Source organism: Thalassophryne amazonica, chromosome 14, assembly GCF_902500255.1.
Source record: "Thalassophryne amazonica chromosome 14, fThaAma1.1, whole genome shotgun sequence".
Classification (NCBI taxonomy): Eukaryota; Metazoa; Chordata; class Actinopteri; order Batrachoidiformes; family Batrachoididae; genus Thalassophryne; species Thalassophryne amazonica.
Window position 1 is genome coordinate 85,097,735 of NC_047116.1, and position 21,647 is coordinate 85,119,381.

Genomic DNA, 21,647 nt, shown 5'->3' on the forward strand with positions numbered 1-21,647 from the left:
CACGCCCCCATTCCATCTGGATTCGCCCCTGCTTTGGCGTTTGAGCACAAAGAATGGATAACATTTATTTATTCAGAAAACAGGACCAGATTTACAGGTAAGAAAGTTTGTGTTTTCACATCATGTGGTCCTCAGAAAGAGAGTTTAGGTGCATTTGAGTGGAAAATAGTGTTAGTTGTTGACGCATCGCAGAGGATCAGCTGTTTTTAACCAGCAGATACGGAGCAGCTCAGCGCAGAATTCTAAATAAAGGAGAAAAAAAGCATAAAAATGACTTTGTAAAGCTCAGTGCAGGTGTGCTGTTTTCACCGCGCTTTAAGAGGTGAGGACGAGTCGTAGCTGATGAAAAGCTCACAGCTCGCTTAAAGTGGGCAGTTCAGTCGAACCCCAACCCCCTGCCCACGGACCAACTTTAATGCTGCTGTCGACCCACAATGCAAAAATAAAGGTAATGCACAGTGACTTGGAGAAGTAACTTTAATCCGATTACTCATTTGGAAAGATTAACGCGTTAGATTACTCGTTACAAAAAAAGTGGTTAGATAAGAGTAACGCGTTACTTAGTAACGCGTTACCGGCATCATTAATTTTGTTGGTTTGGAACCAAGATTTTGCTCGTTTACTAGTGTGCTTGGGGACATTGTCTTGTTGAAACACACATTTCAAGGGCATGTCCTCTTCAGCATAAGGCAACATGACCTCTTCAAGTATTCTGACATATCCAAACTGATCCATGATACCTGGTATGCGATATATAGGCCCAACACCATAGTAGGAGAAACATGCCCATATCATGATGCTTGCACCACCATGCTTCACTGTCTTCACTGTGAACTGTGGCTTGAATTCAGAATTTGGGGGTCATCTCACAAACTGTCTGCCGCCCTTGGACCCAAAAATAACAATTTTACTCTCATCAGTCCACAAAATATTCCTCCATTTCTCTTTAGGCCAGTTGATGTGTTCTTTGGCAAATTGTAACCTCTTCTGCACGTCTTTTATTTAACAGAGGGACTTTGCGGGGGATTCTTGCAAATAAATTAGCTTCACACACAGCGTCTTCTAACTGTCACAGCACTTACAGGTAACTCCAGACTGTCTTTGATCATCCTGGAGCTGATCAATGGGTGAGCCTTTGTCATTCTGGTTATTCTTCTATCCATTTTGATGGTTGTTTTCCGTTTTCTTGCACACGTCTCTGTTTTTTTTTTGTCCATTTTAAAGCATTGGAGATCATTGATCCATCATTGATCATTGAGATCAATTTTTTGCACCTGCGTATAAGTTTTCCCCTCTCCAACTTTTTAATCAAACTACGCTGTTCTTCTGAACAATGTCTTGAATGTCCCATTTTCCTCAGGCTTTTAAAGAGAAAAGCATGTTCAACAGGTGTTGGCTTCATCCTTAAATGGGGGACACCTGATACACACCTGTTTGTTCCACAAAATTGACGAACTCACTGACTGAATGCCACACTACTATTATTGTGAACACCCCCTTTTCTACTTTTTTTTTTTTTTACTAATAGCCCAATTCATAGCCTTAAAAGTGCATTATCATGAATGCTTGGTCTTGTTGGATTTGTGAGAATCTACTGGTACATTGTTTACCATGTAACAATAAGAAATATACTCAAACCTAGATTAATCTTTTTAGTCACATAGCACTACTATTATTCTGAACACTACTGTAAGTATTCACAGCCTTTGCCATGAAGCTCAAAATTGACCTCAGGTGCATCATGTTCATCCTTGAGATGTTTCTATGGCTTAACTGGAGTCCACCTGGGGTAAATTCAGTTGATTGGACATGATCTGGAAAGACACACACCTGTCTACATACTGGGTTCCCCAGTTGACAGAGCACAAACCAGGCATGAAGTCAAAGGAACAGTCTGTAGACCTCAGAGACAGGAGTGTCTTGAGTCACAAATCGGGGGAAGAGTACAGAAACATTTCTGCTGATTTGAAGTTCCTAATGAGCACAGTAGCCTCCATCATCCATAAATGGAAGAGGTTAAGCTCCACCAGAACTCTTCTTAAAGCTGGCAGTCCATCTAACTGAGTGATCAGGGGAGAAGGACCTAGTCAAGGAGGTGACCAAGAACCCGATGGGCACTCTGTCAGAGCTCCAGTATTCCTCTGTGGAGAGAGGAGAACCAGAAGGACAACCCATCTCTGCAGCAACCCACTAATCAGGCCTGTATGTAGTGACCAGAGAAGACACTCCTTAGTAAAAGGCACATGGCAGCCCACCTGGAGATTGACAAAAGGCACCTAAAGGACTCTCAGACCATAAGAAACAAAATTCTCTGGTCTGATGAGACAAAGATTGAACGCTTTGGTGTCAGGTGTCATATTTGGAGGAAAACCAGGCACCATCCCTACAGTGAAGCGTGGTGGCAGCATCATGCTGGTGAGGATTGTTTTTCAGCAGCAGGAACTGGGAGACTAGTCAGGATTGAGGGAAAGATGAATGCAGCAATGTAGAGACATCCTGGATGAAAACCTGCACAAGAGCGCTCTTGACCTCAGACTGGGGCGATGATTCATGTTTGAGCAGAACAATGACCCTAAGCGCACAGTCAAGATGTCAAAGGAGTAGCTTCAGGAGGAGGAGAAGCTTGAGAGGTGCTGCAAAGAGGAATGGACAAAACTGCCCAAAGATAGGTGCACCAAGCTTGTGGCATCATATTCAAGAAGACCTGATGCTGTAATTGCTGCTGAAGTTTCATCAACAAAGTATTGAGCAAAGGGTGTGAAATACTTATGTACATGTGATTTATTAGTTTTTTATTTTTAATAAATCTGCAAAAAAGAAAAATTGTCATTAGAATTTTGAGGGGGGGAAAATTACTCCATTTTGAAAATAAGGCTGTAACATAAAATGTGGAAAAAGTGAAGCTCTGAATACTTTCCAGACACAGTGTGTGTGTGTGTGTGTATATATATATATATATATATATATATATACAGTAGTGTTCAGAATAATAGTGCTATGTGACTAAAAAGATTAATCCAGGTTTAGAGTATATTTCTTATTGTTACATGGGAAACAAGGTACCAGTAGATTCTCACAAATCCAACAAGACCAAGCATTCATGATATACATACTCTTAAGCTATGAAATTGGGCTATTAGTAAAAAAAAAAGTAGAAAAGGGGGTGTTCACAATAATAGTAGTGTGGCATTCAGTCAGTGAGTTTGTCAATTTTGTGGAACAAACAGGTGTGAATCAGGTGTCCCCTATTTAAGGATGAAGCCAGTACCTGTTGAACATGCTTTTCTCTTTGAAAGCCTGAGGAAAATGGGACGTTCAAGACATTGTTCAGAAGAACAGCGTAGTTTGATTAAAAAGTTGATTGGAGAGGGGAAAACTTATACGCAGGTGCAAAAAATTATAGGCTGTTCATCTACAATGATCTCCAATGCTTTAAAATGGACAAAAAAACCAGAGACGTGTGGGAAAAAAACAGAAAACAACCATCAAAATGGATAGAAGAATAACCAGAATGGCAAAGGCTCACCCATTGATCAGGTCCAGGATGATCCCCCGCAAAGTCACTCTGTTAAATAAAAGACATGTGCAGAAGAGGTTACAATTTGCCAAAGAACACATCAACGGGCCTAAAGAGAAATGGAGGAATATTTTGTGGACTGATGAGAGCAAAATTGTTCTTTTTGGCTCCAAGGCCCGCAGACACTTTGTGAGACGACCTCCAAACTCTGAATTCAAGCCACAGTTCACAGTGAAGACAGTGAAGCATGGTGGTGCAAGCATCATGATATGGGCATGTTTCTCCTACTATGGTGTTGGGCCTATATATCGCATACCAGGTATCATGGATCAATTTGGATATGTCAAAATACTTGAAGAGGTCATGTTGCCTTATGCTGAAGAGGACATGCCCTTGAAATGGGTGTTTCTACAAGACAATGACCCCAAGCACACTAGTAAACAAGCAAAATCTTGGTTCCAAACCAACAAAATTAATGCCTCGCAGATGTGAAGAAATCATGAAAAACTGTGGTTATACAACTAAATACTAGTTTAGTGATTCACAGGATTGCTAAAAAAGCAGTTTGAACATAATAGTTTTGAGTTTGTAGCGTCAACAGCAGATGCTACTATTATTGTGAACACCCCCTTTTCTACTGTTTTTTTACTAATAGCCCAATTTCATAGCCTTAAGAGTGTGCATATCATGAATGCTTGGTCTTGTTGGATTTGTGAGAATCTACTGAATCTACTGGTACCTTGTTTCCCATGTAACAATAAGAAATATACTCAAAACCTGGATTAATCTTTTTAGTCACACAGCACTACTATTATTCTGAAGACTATTATTTATTATGTGTGTGTGTGTGTGTGTGCTCGCGCGTCTTAATGAACCACTATTTAAATGGGAAATGGACTGCATTTATATAGCACTTTTCCATCTGCATCAGATGCTCAAAGCGCTTTACAATAATGCCTCACATTCACCCCGATGTGACGGTGCTGCCATACAAGGTGCTCACTACACACCGGGAGCAACCAGGGGATTAAGGTCCTTGCCCAAGGGCTCTTAGTGATTTTCCGGTCAGGCTGGGATTTGAACCAAGGATCCTCTGGTCCAAGTAAATCATGCTGAATTAAAAGTGGATTTGGTCCTTACAGCTCAAATGTGAGCAGCAAACTAACACCTGTACAAACTTAAAATAGACTTAAATATGAAGAGAGAAAAAACAAAGCGTCGGTGGAACAGAGTGAAGTCTTATTTCACTGAAGGTATTATTATTATTATTATTATTATCATCATTATAGGTTATTGCGAGAGCAGGACGTACAGACTGCGTGGCTGCAGTGTAAGAGGAAAAATGCTGCATGTTGGTGTGTGTGTGTGTGAGAGAGAGAGAGAGAGAGAGAGAGCGATGACTTACCGTGAAGCATCTGCCAGTGTGGTCTGAAGGCTTCAGTCACTCTGGTTATGTCAGGACTCTCAGCATCCAACTAAGAACGACACACACACACACACACGAGCAAAACACTCACTGACCTGCTCCTTCACCATGATCCAAATTTTAAATAAATAAATAAATTATTTTCATAGATTGGTCATTCCACATGAAATCTAATGTAGAAAAGGGCCCAGCATGTGTGTATTCAGTGTTTGAGGATTTTTTTTTATCTGTATTTATGGTTGTTACATTTTAACAGATCATGTTTTGATGTTTGTGTTCAGCACTTTGAAATTTTTTGACTAGAAAGTGGTCCCTCTGTTTAAGAAGGGGGACTGGAGGGTGTGTTCCAACTATAGGGGGATCACACTCCTCAGCCTCCCCGATAAGGTCTATTCCAGAGTACTGGAGAGGAGAATTTGACCGATGGTCGAACCTCGGATTCAGGAGGAGCAGTGTGGTTTTCGTCCTGGTCGCGGCACACTGGACCAGCTCTACACGCTCCATCGGGTGCTCGAGGGTTCATGGGAGTTCGCCCAACCAGTCCACATGTGTTTTGTGGATCTGGAAAAGGCATTCGACCGTGTCCCTCGGGGCACCCTGTGGGGAGTGCTCCGGGAGTACGGGGTCCGGGGTCCTTTGCTAAGGGCTATCCGGTCCCTGTACGACCGCAGCAGGAGCTTGGTTCGCATTGCCGGTAGTAAGTCAAACCTGTTTCCAGTGCACGTTGGCCTCCGCCAGGGCTGCCCTTTGTCACCGGTTTTGTTCATTATTTTTATGGATAGAATTTGCAGGCGCAGCCAGGGTGTAGAGGGGGTCTGGTTGGGAACCACAGAATCTCGTCTCTGTTTGCAGACGATGTGGTTCTGTTGGCTTCGTCAAACAGGACCTTCAGCGTGCACTGGGGCGGTTTGCAGCCGAGTGTGAAGCGTCCGGGATGAAAATCAGCACATCCAAATCCGAGGCCATGGTTCTCGACCGGAAAAAGGTGCTTTGCCCTCTTCAGGTCGGTGGAGTGTCCTTGCCTCAACTGGAGGAGTTTAAGTGTCTCTGGGTCTTGTTCACGAGTGAGGGACAGATGGAGCATGAGATCGATAGACGGATCGGTGCAGCATCTGCAATGATGCGGTCACTGTATCGGACCGTCGTCGTGAAGAGAGAGCTGAGTAGGGGGGGGCAAAGCTCTCGATTTACCGATCGAGCTACGTTCCGATCCTCACCTATGGTCATGAGATTTGGCTCATGACCGAAAGAACGAGATCGCGAGTACAAGCGGCCGAGATGAGTTTCCTCCGCAGGGTGGCTGGGCGCTCCCTTAGAGATAGGGTGAGGAGCTCGGAGTCAAGCCGCTGCTCCTCCACGTCGAGGAGTCAGTTGAGGTGGCTCGGGCATCTTTTCCGGATGCCCCCTGGACACCTCGCTGGAGAGGTGTTCCGGGCACGTCCCACTGGGAGGCGGCCCCGGGAAGACCCAGGACACGCTGGAGGGACTACATCTCTCGGCTGGCTTGGGAACACCTTGGGGTTCCCCGAGAGGAGCTGGAGGAGGTGTGTGTGAATCGGGAGGTCTGGGCAGCTTTGCTTGAGCTGCTGCCCCCGCGACCCGACTCCGGATAAAGCGGAAGAAAATGGATGGATGGATGGACTAGAAAGTTTTAAGATAATTTTTCGTTACGACTACTTGAAATGTTAGAACTCTGCTGCGGTGGCCTACGGAGGCCAAAGTAAAAAATAAATAAATAAAAAAAATAAACCCCGACTGTCCAAATACGTATGGACCTGATAGTATCTGTGGTCGTTTCAGAGTTCTTGCCTGCAGCGTGGACAGTTGTGTAAAATACGTTACCTCCCAGCTGCCTCGTCTGTGCGAGTACATTTGGAGAGGATCATCTTTGCAGTCCAGCAGCACCCAGAGCCGACCTTGTAGGTCAAAGGTCACATCCAGGGGACAGTGAGGTAACGTCAGCCTGCTGCAGGGCTTGAACCCTTCTCCGCCCCCTTGGTGCAGACTGAAAAACTGCAACGAACACAGTCTGAGGACACAAACAGATTTAACGCACAGTTCAGGTGATTCAGCCTGTTTTTAATTTATGTATTTTAATAGATCTGGAGGAAAAAAAAAAACTAAAATACTGACTGTGTGAAACAGTTTCTGTGATCCTTGACCTTTGACCTGCCTGACCCAACAAAAAACTGATACCAACAAATTGCACAATACTGCATTCCAGAACTTCCTAGTTACAGTATAACAGAATATTTCCTGCTTTGAACCCAAAGCTTTATTTTAAAATCTGAAACATTAAGACATGGCAGGACTTTGTTTTAGATGTGGAGGTCAAAGATTTCATGGAGAATTAATCTGCAGTCCGTTGTTGCACAGTCCTCGACAGACTGTAATGCCACGTGCACGCCTGACTGAGCACCTACGATGTGTTAAGTCTAAGACAACCTGAGAGCTACAAATAAATATTAAAAGTCTGTCCGCTACATCTGGATATGATTTGACTGTCACATTGCAAAATTCAACTGCCTGTAATTCTGATCTGTTCATGAGAAACACTTTATATCAGTAAATCTGACGTGGGAGATTACTGTGAACTCTACCATACAAGTACAGAAGACAAAGTCCCACTCAGGCTTTGAGGACAACTGAGGTCAGTATCCATCCCCAGATCCCCCAAACATGTGGGAATCAGTTCCAGCTCGGTGGTAGTTGTGGAACGATGCATCACATACTGTAAAAATTGTATCGTGGGGCCTGTATCAAACTATATACTGAGTATCATGATACCATGACAAGTCAACTACTGTATGGAAGAAATAATGATCTCTTGCAGAAGAATCAACAATTTACAGTATAAAATATACAAATAGGAAACAGATAACATCAAGGGTTACAAATTATAACTCGCACGTGGCGGGGGGTGCGCAGTTACTAGTTTGGGAGGTCCAGGTGCAACTTATATTCTGAAAAATCACGAGCTTGTTAATAATAATTTATGTTGGTCTTTCCCAGGAATCAACGCACTAAACAAAAGAAACTCCACTAACAACAGTACACTGAAACAATGCACAAAAAAAAAAAAAAAAAGTCAGCCAAATGAAAGAGCTGATTTAATTTAAAAAAAATATATATATATATATATATCTAATGGACTCATGTTTTTATTGTAGTTTCCAGTGCTGTGGGTCAGTAATCCTTCCTCAGCATGAAATAACATCCTATGTGCTGTCTACTGGATGTTTATTTATCAATCTTGCTGATTTTTGGAATTTAAAAGTCCTTATGGCACAAAAAGCTGAGGGCTTCCTGCAAAAATCCACTGTTCACTTCTGCATCCATGTCCATCTGACATTTTCTGTTCTCCAAATTGCATCAATTAACCTCCATTATCTTGTCAAATACACATTTATTTGTCCACCTTGCATATTTTTGGAACTTAAAAGGTCCTTATGTTAAGTAACAACACACTAGTGTGCACATGTGTTATTGAGCTACTGTCCTTTTAAATCCGCCCACAGAGAAACGGTGTGTTAAAAAGTCAGTTCCTCATACAGAAAAAAGATGTGATTTATACTTTTTTTTCTTTTTAACAGGCAATTTTTTTGACAGATGCATCTTATATTCCAGAAAATACAGTAATTCGCGTGAACAGTTTCAATTTCAATTTATTTTCATTTATATAGCGCCAAATCACAACAGAGTTGCCTCAAAGTGCTTCACACAGGTAAGGTCTAACCTTACTAACCCCCAAAGCAACAGTGGTAAGGAAAAACTCCCTCTGAGGAAGAAACCTCAAGCAGACCAGACTCAAAGGGGTGACCCTCTGCTTGGGCCACGCTACAAACATAAATTACAGAACAATTCACAGACGAATATACAAGAAATGCTGTTGGTGCACAGGACAGGAGGGTCGCCAACACAAATACAACTCCCAACTCTGGATGGAGCTGCACCTTAAACAGAGAGAAAAAAAAACAGAATCAGGCATCAGAAAGACAAAAAATACTGTATAATTTGCCAGTGATGCAATTATGTATTGTGCCATGTATCGAATCGTGATAAATATATTGTGGAGTTACTGCATCATTCCACGTCTAATGAGTGGACTGAGACAATGCAGATGAAGTGTCTTGTCCAAGGTTACAGACTGTGACTGGGAATTGAACCCAGATCTATATATTGCTAATCCAATGTGGCTGATTCAGCCTCACAGCTGCAGCGAGTGCTGGCAGGCAGACGAACTACAACATGGCTCCATCATGACTTGGGATGTTTCTTTTTATATTTTCAAGAGTTGAAGCTTGAGTCAAAGGCACGCCACAGTTCGTTTTAATCTCGGGCAATTCAACAGTATCTTTTGAGTTTAATGTCCCTGGAACATCAGCTCGTAAACAGAGTTCTTAACATAAATAACGGAACACTGACCTCTCACACTGCACGGCTATGTGGTGACCATCAGGGGAGCTGGTGATCCGACACACAGCTGGCTTCTGGGAAATAAGACAGGCAGGAGGTGTCCAACAATTAAGATCTTAATTACAACGTTTTTGTCCCTCCTACGGAAAATACAGAGGATCTACAAAATGGGTCTTTTCTTCACTGGTTTATGACACGGTGGTACATTTGGGTAACGGAGAGCTGATCTGACTGCTCCGTGTAGTCCGTATACCTTTGCGGCTGCCTAGTCTTAACGTACCTTGACACTTGCACGGATTTGATCCCTGCACTGGCACGCAATCTGGCGTGCTGATGAGTAAACTCATCTCAAACTGTTGTAAACTGTGCATGAACATTGCACAACCTATTTGAAAACACTACGTCTCATTGCGCGCAGGGCATCTGAACAATTATGACAAGATGTTCCATCTATAATAAACATAACTTTACAGATATATGATCTAACTAAAAAGAAGGAATAAATTGTTTTACAATCCATTACTATATATATTATAAATAATTACCATTGAGACAAGATTCCAATTGCGTTCTCCACTGCGCGATGTGCAAGAGACAACCTGCAGCTGTAGATAATTTCTCTGTGATTCTGGGAGCGATGAGAGATGGTTTCATCAGCCAAGTTCTGAGAGCAAATGCATCATCAGCTGCAAAATGATTATTTATATAGTGTGGCGTCGAGTGGGACAAAGCGTTGTAGCAAGCAGGACAAAGTTGGGTCAAAGCGGACACAATGACATGATGAATTCCACGGTTAGTGCAGGGATCAAATTCATGCAAGTGTCAAGGTGCCTTTGCCTTTGAGCGGGTCTGTGTACAAACCCTAAAGCAGTAAACTGTCCAACCATCCCCCTGGCTGTTGTGTGTGTGCACAGCTAGTAAACTTCACTCTGAAACATTTAGCATTTTCACCAAACGTATAAAATGTGAATCCAATGGGGGGGGGGCTGCATGTTGTTTAAACTACGCCCTTTAACAATTACGGGAACTGCACAGTCTAATATTGCGATTACAAATGCTATGAGAATAACTGTGCAGCCCGAGTGCGTGTGCGACAGTTACCCTCTCTTCACCCGCCTCTGAACTCTGCGCCTCTTGCAGCTCTTTAAGGTCCCAACTCTGCAGCTTTCGGCCGGACTCGTACTCCCAAAGTTTCATGGTCCCATCCTGACAAACACACATCCATTTAAATACAACCCCTGGCAAAAATTATGGAATCACCGGCCTCGGAGGATGTTCATTCAGTTGTTTAATTTTGTAGGAAAAAAGCAGATCACAGACATGACACAAAACTAAAGTCATTTCAAATGGAAACTTTCTGGCTTTAAGAAACACTATAAGAAATCAAGAAAAAAAGATTGTGGCAGTCAGTAACGGTTACTTTTTTAGACCAAGCAGAGGAAAAAAAATATGGAATCACTCAATTCTGAGGAAAAATTATGGAATCACCCTGTAAATTTTCATCCCCAAAACTAACACCTGCATCACATCAGATCTGCTCGTTAGTCTGCATCTACGAGGGCTGTCCGTAAAGTATAGGTCCTTTTTATTTTTTTCAAAAACTATATGGATTTCATTCATATGTTTTTACGTCAGACATGCTTGAACCCTCATGCGCATGCGTGAGTTTTTCCATGCCTGTCGGTGACGTCATTCGCCTGTGAGCACTCCTTGTGGGAGGAGTCGTCCAGCCCCTCGTCGGAATTCCTTTGTCTGAGAAGTTGCTGAGAGACTGGCGCTTTGTTTGATCAAAATTTTTTCTAAACCTGTGAGACACATCGAAGTGGACATGGTTCGAAAAATTAAGCTGGTTTTCAGTGAAAATTTTAACAGCTGATGAGAGATTTTGAGGTGATTCTGTCGCTTTAAGGACTTTTCACGGTGCGAGACGTCGCGCTGCACTCTCAGGCGGCGTCATCAGCCTGTTTCAAGCTTAAAACCTCCACATTTCAGGCTCTATTGATCCAGGACGTCGTGAGAGAACAGAGACGTTTCAGAAGAAGTCGGTTTCAGCATTTGATCCGGATATTCCACTGTTAAAGGAGATTTTTTTAATGAAAGACGTGCGGACGGGTCCGCGCGTCGGGACGCAGCCGACGCGGCGGCACAGGAAAAACACCTCCGTGTTGATAACCATTTGTTAAAATCCAGTTGGCTTTTGATGGCTTTCAGTGGAGTGAGTATATGAGAAATTGTTTATCAGCTGGAGATGTTCCAACTTGTCCTCAAGGCTTCCAACAGAGGTGTTTTTCCTGTGATGGAGCGTCGCGGCGGCTGCGAGCCGACGCTGCAATCCGCCCGCACGTCTTTCATTAAAAAAATCTCCTTTAACAGTGGAATATCCGGATAAAATGCTGAAGCCGACTTCTTCTGAAACTTCTCTGTTCTCTCACGACGTCCTGGATCAACAGAGCCTGAAATGTGGAGGTTTTAAGCTTGAAACAGGCTGATGACGCTGCCTGAGAGCGCTGAGCGACGTCTCGCACCGGGAAAAGTCCTTAAAGCGACAGAATCACCTCAAAATCTCTCATCAGCTGTTAAAATTTTCACTGAAGACCAGCTTAATTTTTCGAACCATGTCCACTTCGATGTGTCTCACAGGTTTAGAAAAAATTTTGATCAAACAAAGCGCCAGTCTCTCAGCAACTTCTCAGACAAAGGAATTCCGACGAGGGGCTGGACTCCTCCTCCCACAAGGAGTGCTCACAGGCGAATGACGTCACCGACAGGCGTGGAAAAACTCACGCATGCGCACGAGGGTTCATGCATGTCTGACGTAAAAACATATGAATGAAATCCATATAGTTTTTGAAAAAAATAAAAAGGACCTATACTTTAAGGACAGCCCTCGTAAAAAGGAGTGAACACACCTTGGAGAGCTGTTGCACCAAGTGGACTGACATGAATCATGGCTCCAACACGAGAGATGTCAATTGAAACAAAGGAGAGGATTATCAAACTCTTAAAGAGAGTAAATCATCACGCAATGTTGCAAAAGATGTTGGTTGTTCACAGTCAGCTGTGTCTAAACTCTGGACCAAATACAAACAACATGGGAAGGTTGTTAAAGGCAAACATACTGGTAGACCAAGGAAGACATCAAAGCATTAAGACAGAAAACTTAAAGCAATATGTCTCAAAAATCGAAAAATGTACAACAAAACAAATGAGGAACGAATGGGAGGAAACTGGAGTCAACATCTGTGACCGAACTGTAAGAAACCGCCTAAAGGAAATGGGATTTACATACAGAAAAGCTAAACGAAAGGCATCATTAACACCTAAACAGAAAAAAACAAGGTTACAATGGGCTAAGGAAAAGCAATTGTGGACTGTGGATGACTGGATGAAAGTCATATTCAGTGATGAATCTCAAATCTGCATTGGGCAAGGTGATGATGCTGGAACTTTTGTTTGGTGCCTTTCCAATGAGATTTATAAAGATGACTGCCTGAAGAGAACATGTAAATTTCCACAGTCATTGATGATATGGGGCTGCATGTCAGGTAAAGGCACTGGGGAGATGGCTGTCATTACATCATCAATAAATGCACAAGTTTATGTTGATATTTTGGACAATTGAAAGGATGTTTGGGGATGATGAAATCATTTTTCAAGATGAGAATGCATCTTGCCATACAGCAAAAACTGCAAAAACATTCCTTGCAAAAAGACACATAGGGTCAATGTCATGGCATAGGGTCAATGTCAATGAGCAGATATGATTTGATGCAGGTGTTAATTTGGGGGATGAAAATTTACAGGGTGATTCCATAATTTTTTCCTCAGAATTGAGTGATTCCATATTTTTTTCCTCTGTTTGGTCTAAAAAAGTAACCGTTACTGACTGCCACAATCTTTTTTTCTTGATTTCTTATAGTGTTTCTTAAAGCCAGAAAGTTGCTATTTGAAATGACTTTAGTTTTGTGGCATGTCTGTGATCTGCTTTTTTTCTACAAAATTAAACAACTGAATGAACATCCTCAGAGGCCGGTGATTCCATAATTTTTGCCAGGGGTTGTAGTGCACACTGACAGTAAAGCACCAACAATCCACAGCTGAGCGGACAGAGCAGGCTGAACTCTACCCAGAGGGTTAAACGTTCAAATCCTGGATACTCCCATTTGTGTGTTTTAAATGCTGAGCACCATCTTGAGTATGACGTTAAATCTACATGCGAGCCTGGATTTACTTGAAGCCATCAGTTCTGAATACCACTGCCCAGTCAACAAAAATATGTTTGTCTCACAGAGGTTAGAGAGCGTTTTGACCACACGTCACCTCTTTACCCATTTATGGGTTGGTCAGGGTTAAGCGGACTAAGCGCTGCAAAGATGGCAACACTCACAACTGCACTATTTGATCTTAAAAAAAAAGCCTCTGTGTGACATCACAGAGGGTTTGTCCAGCATATATACAGTCTACGGGGCGGCACTGGTTCTTGTCCTCACCATGTCTGAGCAGGAAGACACCACACATGCAGACTGTTATACCCAACGTAACTGCATTTGCTGTGACATTTACTCACAGCATTAAATGGTAAATAGACTGCATTTATATAGCACTTTTCCATCAATATCAGAAGCTCAAAGTGCTTTACAGTAATACCTCGCATTCACCCACTCACCCACACACTGATGTCAGGGTGCTGCATTAATCAAATGCATCATGACCATGTAAACATTCCTGGACAAAAACATAGGTCCATCTCAAAGCATGGAACTCTGATCACTTCTGAAACACTCCGTTTACGGGGTCACCTTGTAAGTTACATTTTGTGATAAAGTATCATAAAGGGGGTAAAAATAAGTATTTAACACTTCACCATATTTCTTAGTAAATGCATTTCTGAAAGTGCTCTTGACATTAAATTTTCACTGGGTGTCTTTAACACCCAAGTAATCCACATACACAAAGAAATCAAACCATGGATGTCCATAAATTATATGTAATAATGTGAAATAACAGGGAAAAAGAATTGAACACCTGAAGAAAGGGAGGTGCAAAAAAGTATGAAAAGCTAAGACACCAGATGAAATCTGTCAGTAATTAGAAAGCAGTCCTGCTCCTTGTCAGTGCAAATTAATATCAGTTAGTTCAGTTCCAACTGATGGCCTATAAAAAGGTGTCTCATTACCAAGGTGTTACACAAGAAACATCTCATGATGGGTAAAGGCAAAGAGCTCTCTCAAGATCTTTGTAACCTTATTGTTGCAAAGCATTCTAATGCCACTGGCTACAGAAAGATTTCTAAACTTCTGCCAATCACCTGACTTGAATCCAATAGAAAAATCTATGGAAAGAACTAAAGATCCCCGTTCACAGAAGAGGTCCACGGAATCTTTAAGATTTGAAGACTGTTTGGGTGGAAGAATGGGCCAAAAATCACACCTGAGTAATACATGCTACTAATTTCTCCATAGAGGAGGCATCTTGAAGCTGTCATTTTCAACAAAGCCTTTTATACAAAGTATTAAATTTCAGTGAGCGTGTTCTATACTTTTTCCCTGTCTCATTCCATTTTATTACACATAACAATTTCAGTACTCATTTGTTTTGGTTTCTTTGTATGTGTGGATTACTTGGATTGTTACCAACATCTGGTGAAAATTTCATGTCAATAGCACCTTTAGAAATATTTTTACTGAGAAAAATAGGGACGTGTTCAATACTCATTTTACTCGCTTACTTATTTTATACACTTTCTCAACTGAGGTGGGAATCCATAAACTAGTTTACTTCTGTTCAAATAAATGAACACGGAAGGTATTGTCATAAAGAGACCAAATAGGCGAAATTCAGATCTCCACACACAGGTCATGTTCCATGTTTGTCTTAATGTGCATATGAAAATCACATACCCCCGATCCAGAAAATAACCACTGTGGATGTCCTGGTGGAACCAGCAGAGCACTGACAAACCTGACAACCAACAGAAACAAACATGGTGTGGAACTTAAACTTTTGCACAGTACTCTATGCGGACCTCACAGTATAAAAGTACTGGGGCAACTGTCTGCATCAGCCTAATTTTATTCAGTTCTGCCCAATGGGAATAAAGTCTGCATTAGCAACGCGTAGTCCCAGTTTCCACTTTAAATTTAGATAAAGTTTGTATGAACTGTACAAGGAACTATGGATATTTATTCTGAATGAATGTCAGGGAAAACTATGATCACTGTGAGGAGTGCACGGAGCCAAATCCCGCATTACCAGTACATGGAATGATGTTTGTTCATCCAATTCAGGCCGATTTACGACACAGAGATAAAAGCAGCATCAGTCAGAGGAATGGGGTGGATACATTCAAGAGCTCCTGTGTGTTTGATCACTCACTGCTGATGTCCCAGGCAGAAGGTCTGAATGTTATATGGAGACCTGAGGAAGCTGACTCGAATCTTCTCATCACGGTCGGCTGTGATGACATACTTATCATCTGGTGTCAAGGCCTGAAAGAGTGCAGAGAGGCTCCAACATTTAGCCACAAACTCAGATTCAAACACATTTTCATGAAATTCAGGATTTCAAAAAAATGAATGACTATTTTAAACAACGGATTCTGAGACACATCCTTTTAAAAAGGTGCAGAAGGAGTCCTATAGAAGCCCTGAGGTCCACTGGTGCCGGTGCTTAACCCTGGATTCCAGAGCTAGCAGCTGCGGATAAGACAGAACACCAGCCTGATGAAGGTTAGTTACTCAGCCATGGCTGGTACCCGTTTACAGTTGGATGGACTGAGACAAAGTAGTGTCTTGTTCAAGGACACATCACTGTCACCCACAGAGATGCCTGTGTCTCTTCCCCACTTCTATCTTGCACAGGTCTCATTTCTACCGCACATCTCAGTGCAAACAAAGTCCTGCACTGCTCTCACATACTTATCTGTCACTCACAAGTTCGTCATAGAACTCCACAAGGCTTCTCTCTGCAAACAATCAAAAAAAGTCTCTACATCCACAAATACACAATGGAACTCCTGCCTGATCTCCCCATAAGTTTCATCAATTCTCTCCAAGTAAACATCACACCTCTAATTTTCTTTCAGCAACAGAAGCAGCCAGAGGAAGCAAGTGTCCACTGTTTCATTTGCTGTTGAGTCAGAATGCAGAAAGACAACTTGATGCCCACGGGACCTTTGAACATTTGACCCAAAGTGCAATGGGTTTGTAGACTCATCTTATACGACCTCTGTGTTAGTTTTCGCAGGTATATCCGCTCGTGTTTTCCCTTTAGTGATGTGTAATGAGAGTTGGGGGCCAGTCAAAGGGAACCTGGAGAGGTCGAACAATTACACTGAGAATGACGCTGCATGCCCTGGAGGCAAGAGTGCTGTCAAAAAGACAAGATATGGAGCTGCAGGTAGTCGGACAACACAGTCAGGGTGGATTGACGATAAAGTGACAGAGGTGAGACTGTGGTTGGGGCCATATGCAGAGGAGGGATGCTGAGGATGGAGCCACCGGGCAGGAGGCCAAAATGTGGAAGGTAAAGGATGCATTGAGGGAGGACGTGGACGTAGTTGGTGTGACAGAGGACGATGCAGAGTACAAGAGGGTGAAGTAGAAACAGACAAACAAAAGCAACTGAAGGAACAGCAGATGATCATTTATCTCCTGATGTGGTGTGTTGTCTCACCACAGCCAGCAGCATGGACAGGTGGCCCAGCTTCAGCTCACCCTCCTTCTGAGGCTCCACCAACGAGAAGGAGTAGACATCTCCTGATTTGTCAGCCATCAGCAGCTCATCCTCCACCTGGCTGAATGCCATGGAGGTGCACCTCCTCACCACTCCCCTAGAAAGAAAACACACATTTCAACATTTACCTCCATCAACCGGTGGACTACAGCACCTCTCTGTCTGTCTGTGAATAACATCTTCAATAAATAGTCCCACATAGAGCCCTCCAAATTTACAAGTGGGTACAGAAATATTTGGACAGTGACACAGTTCTGTAATTTTGCTCTAAACACTAACATTTATTTTAGGCATTTTAACTTCTTTTTTTTAATATTCAAATTTTAATGTCTGAATATTCTTAAGAATTAAAAGATACTCTTTGAAAGTCTGAATTTACATGATCAATTGCAGAAAATGGTCTTAAAATGGCAATAATAGTCTTTATTGAAATTGTTTCTGGGACATTTCTTTGTTTCTGCGATTAGAAGCGAAACGTCCTCGCGTCAAGCAACCCAGTCCGGTCAAAGATTCAAGCTTCTCTACTATTTCTGGGACAACGTATCATCCGGCAAAAACAGATTTTGTGACGCACCTACTCCCATAAATAATCCACTCGCATGCAGCTTCAGTTCCTCACTAGAATACCCCGCACTCTTGAGACCATCAAATTACCAATGTGCCAGGATGCCGAGCACATGGCTCGTAATGGGACTGACAGGTGGCAATCTGATGGGTTTAATTCATGTTACACACAAATCACACCCACGATTAATTAAGAGACTAGACCCATTTGCACACTACACCTTATTTTACATTATGTAGACAGCAGAGCAAAGTTGGAAATGCGTTTGAATGATGTGTTAGACTGCATGTCAAGATAAGGCCCAATGCTACACACGTCTCTGTTGTATTTATATAAATAAATAGACATGATTTTCACTGCAGACAGCAAACATGGCTGACTATTACCTAAGCAGGTCTTAGTGACTTAGGAGTACTTAGAACCAGAGGTGGGAAGAAGTCACTTTCAAGTCATTCTCAAGTCATCAATTTGCAAGTCCCAAGTCAAGTCTCAAGTCAGCTTGCAAACAACTGGTGATCATTATGACTTGAGACTTGACTTGGGACTTGCTGATTGATGACTTGAGAGTGACTTGATGGTGACTTCGTTCCACCTCTGATTAGAACTACCAGTAACTTCTCAAAGACTTCAAAGCTATTTTTTATGTTAAAAAGATGTACGTGCGCAGTCTGCTACTGGGCTACTGAGATGTTTAACCCTAGGAATGACCTGGTTGATGCACCAAAATGCAATTTGACGATTTTACCATCAATGTCTTGTTCAATATGTCCACAGACATCTTCTTGGTGTTAAAAGTTAATCATTTATTCAAATAATAAGGGCATAAAATCCAAAAAGCAACAAAATGGCATGCCTTTGCGGTATTGTGGTCAAAACCTTTTGCCCTTCTGGGGTCAACACCTAAATACAACGTACACTTCCTGCGTTATATACCGACAGAATGCCTGAGCAATGCATAGTGACACCCACTGTGCAAAAAGCACATTACACATTTGTTGTAGCAACTTATTTGTCCACTACAGAAGGATTGTGAAATATTCAATATGAAAATCTTACACATTCTAAAGTTAGAAATTACATGCCCACAAGCTTTAGACGTTTTCACCAAATCAGCCAATTAGGACTTTCTGGCTCTCTACAATTAAAAAAAAATAAAAATAATGGCAGCTGCCAGTGCTTGACCTCAAGGTCAAGGACATCCATTTTCAAACTCTACCAAGGCCCTGATACACCTTTCCTCTAAGTTTGGTGACCCTTGGCCTCTCCGTTCATGAACAATTGCTCAAATAAGCCAATTGCTGAAGCCGCCTGATACCTGCCCGCCCGTCCAGTTGACGACAACATGACGACAATACCCCTTCAGCCTGTAATAGACTGAGGGGAGTACCAAAAGGCTGTTCTGAGTCACTGGTGTGGCTTTTAGTTGTACCTCATGCTGACACACTTCCATGAAGGTTCACAGTGAAAGAGAACCAGTCTCTTAGAGTCATCAGTCAGTGCCACCTGCTTTCCAGATGGAGACACAGCGAAGGCAAGGATTTTGTCAGATCCCGTTTCCTCTGCTGCTCCGCCATCACTAATCAAACAGAGGAAATGCTGCTGTTAAATTACAACTCTTCATCCAGGTGACTCAATGCCAAGAAAACTACTTTTACAGTCCATTAACAGTAATTGATCAAAAGTAGGCTCCATCTGCTCATCACTAAAAATGCAACATTAAGATGATAATCAAATGGCCTCGAGCAAACAGCCTGTTTTTACCCGTTATCAGTTTTCACTTCTTGTGGCTTCTTCTCAGCTGTGCTGCAGTCGAACACAAATGGCTCTCTGAAATAAAATGATAAAAAGCTGATATATATTCATTCTGTTTGACCTCCTTTGTGTTATCAGGTTTTCATCAGCTGGCTTTGGAAAAGGCGAGGCATATACCCTCAAAAATACATAGACTGACTAGACAAGCAGCAGTTGTTGCCAAACCTACTCTTTGGACATGTAGGAAACTGACAAGCGAGCTATTTCAACCTACCTGTAACTTCAAAACTAAACAGATAAGGGCCACACATGAATCTGGATGGAGGGTCATGGCCCAAAAGTACGTAAATGATGACATGATGTGATTTATATCTAAAATAAAATTTCAGACCAACAAATACATGATTTAACCTGCTGAACAGTAATTTACAGAATATTTGTCAATTGCCTGTGTCCGTGTACCCCACGTTGGATAGCCTCATGGGCCAAGCAGCTATACCCATCAAAAAGGTACAAAACAACGCTAACAGTCCATGGCCTATGTGGCCATGGCCATCATAGTGTGGCAGCTATAGCCAGGTGGTTGTTACTGAAGGATTACAAAGGGGTCAACAATTAAAAATGCTTCAATCATATGGAAAAGTACACGGCTGCAAATGTTGACCCTTGTGTAATCCTTCATTAACCAATGGCCATCATACATTTTGTGCAAGCCATGGTACCAGGGGTACTAATTACGTCAAAACTGGCTTTGGGCTCATGGAATACCAACAAGTCTGAACTGCTTCTAATACATCAGCAATCAAACATCAAATAAAGCAGCTTTTTATCTTCATCTGATGCAGCCAAGTTCAACAGATGCAAAAAGACTCAGTTATCGTGTTAAACTGGAGGCTGGGCTTATAAATTATTTAGTGTCACAGCAATAACCCCCCACAAAGAAAGTGATGTGCAAAGCTGTTAGACAGCTGAGACATATGAACGAACGCATGTACACACACGCGGCCACTGTGTCACAAACGTTTCACTCGAAGCATCGAGTAATGAACCAATTCTCTCGAATGAGGCTTCACGGCCACTGAGACTGTAACCAGGAGACAGGCTATCAAACAAATACATTTAAAAAAAATAAGCCTGTAAAATGATACAGTGTGTCCTCACCTACCTATCCTCTCTACTGTGGACAGCTATGAGTTTCTTGTCGCATGTAGAAACGAACCACTCGCCACAAAATGCAACAGCAGCCATGATTGTTTTGAATACAACCACGTGATCCTCTTGCCTACGTGAGGCACGATCTGCAAAGTGAAGCCTTCGACCGCCATGTTGCTACTCCCTTAAATTGTGTTCAAACCACGTGTGTGCATTCTGAGAGACATAAGGGGAACATTGAATTTATAGACTTACACACATATATTACAGGATTTTCAATAATATTTTTACAAACTGGGTTTTAGCTATTAAAAATATGTTTACTAATGGGGGAAAAAATAAAATGTGAATTTTAAGATGTTTTGTCAGTTCTGATGAGGGTGAGGGTTACATTTCTTGGCAAGAACTGTTACTGTTCGTGCTGTAAACACAAGCCTCTCTTTGTACTGTAACGTTTGTTACATTAGGATTGGTAAGAATGAGCCATCAGAGTATCCTCCCTGATCTGAAATAAATAAAACAAGTTTAATCTTGAACATCAGTTCATAGTTTTCTGCTTAAAATATATTAAAGTCATTCCAATAAGTCTCTCTTATTGGGGAATATCTTACTGGCCAACCTGAAAAGGAGACAATGGAGGACATTGAGATGTCATCCAGCAAATGTGGGGAAGAAAGAAAGGCTGTGATCCCAGACCTACAGAGGCCAGGATGAGTAGTGGTCAGGGTGAAAGATGTGCTTGAGTGTGATGACACAGTGGAGGGGAAGAAGTGGATAAATGAGTTTTTTGGGACAGCAACTAATCAAAAGACTTTAATGGAGTTGGACGAGGAGTGGACTTTCAGAGCCAACAGGAGGCAATAGCACAACTTGAAGGATGCCAACAGCTGTAAAGTGCCAAAGAAGAAAAAGAGAAAGAAGACTGCCCTGGGTGCTCCCCGCCTCCTACGCTCAAAGGAGGCAGGCACCATAGAGTTCACTCACTCACCATCAACCAGTTACACCAACTAAAAGTCGCTAGGGAGCTGGAGTCTATCCCAGCAGTCGCAGGGCTTAAGGTGGGCTACACCCCGGACAGGATGCAC

The 21,647-nt window shown here is 42.3% G+C and overlaps 1 protein-coding gene across 1 annotated transcript in view; it reads right to left on the bottom strand.

Moving 5' to 3' along the window:
* Positions 1-20,683, bottom strand: part of wdr4 (WD repeat domain 4) — a 56,909-nt gene extending 36,226 nt beyond the window's left edge. Inside the window, 10 exon segments of the mRNA XM_034186074.1 lie at positions 4,923-4,992; positions 6,786-6,972; positions 9,369-9,433; positions 10,461-10,565; positions 15,260-15,320; positions 15,735-15,847; positions 17,034-17,190; positions 19,088-19,234; positions 19,420-19,485; positions 20,576-20,683. Of these exon segments, the coding sequence (XP_034041965.1) occupies positions 4,923-4,992; positions 6,786-6,972; positions 9,369-9,433; positions 10,461-10,565; positions 15,260-15,320; positions 15,735-15,847; positions 17,034-17,190; positions 19,088-19,234; positions 19,420-19,485; positions 20,576-20,658 (1,054 nt within the window). The 5' untranslated portion in view covers positions 20,659-20,683.
* Between the last annotated feature and the right edge of the window lie 964 nt (positions 20,684-21,647).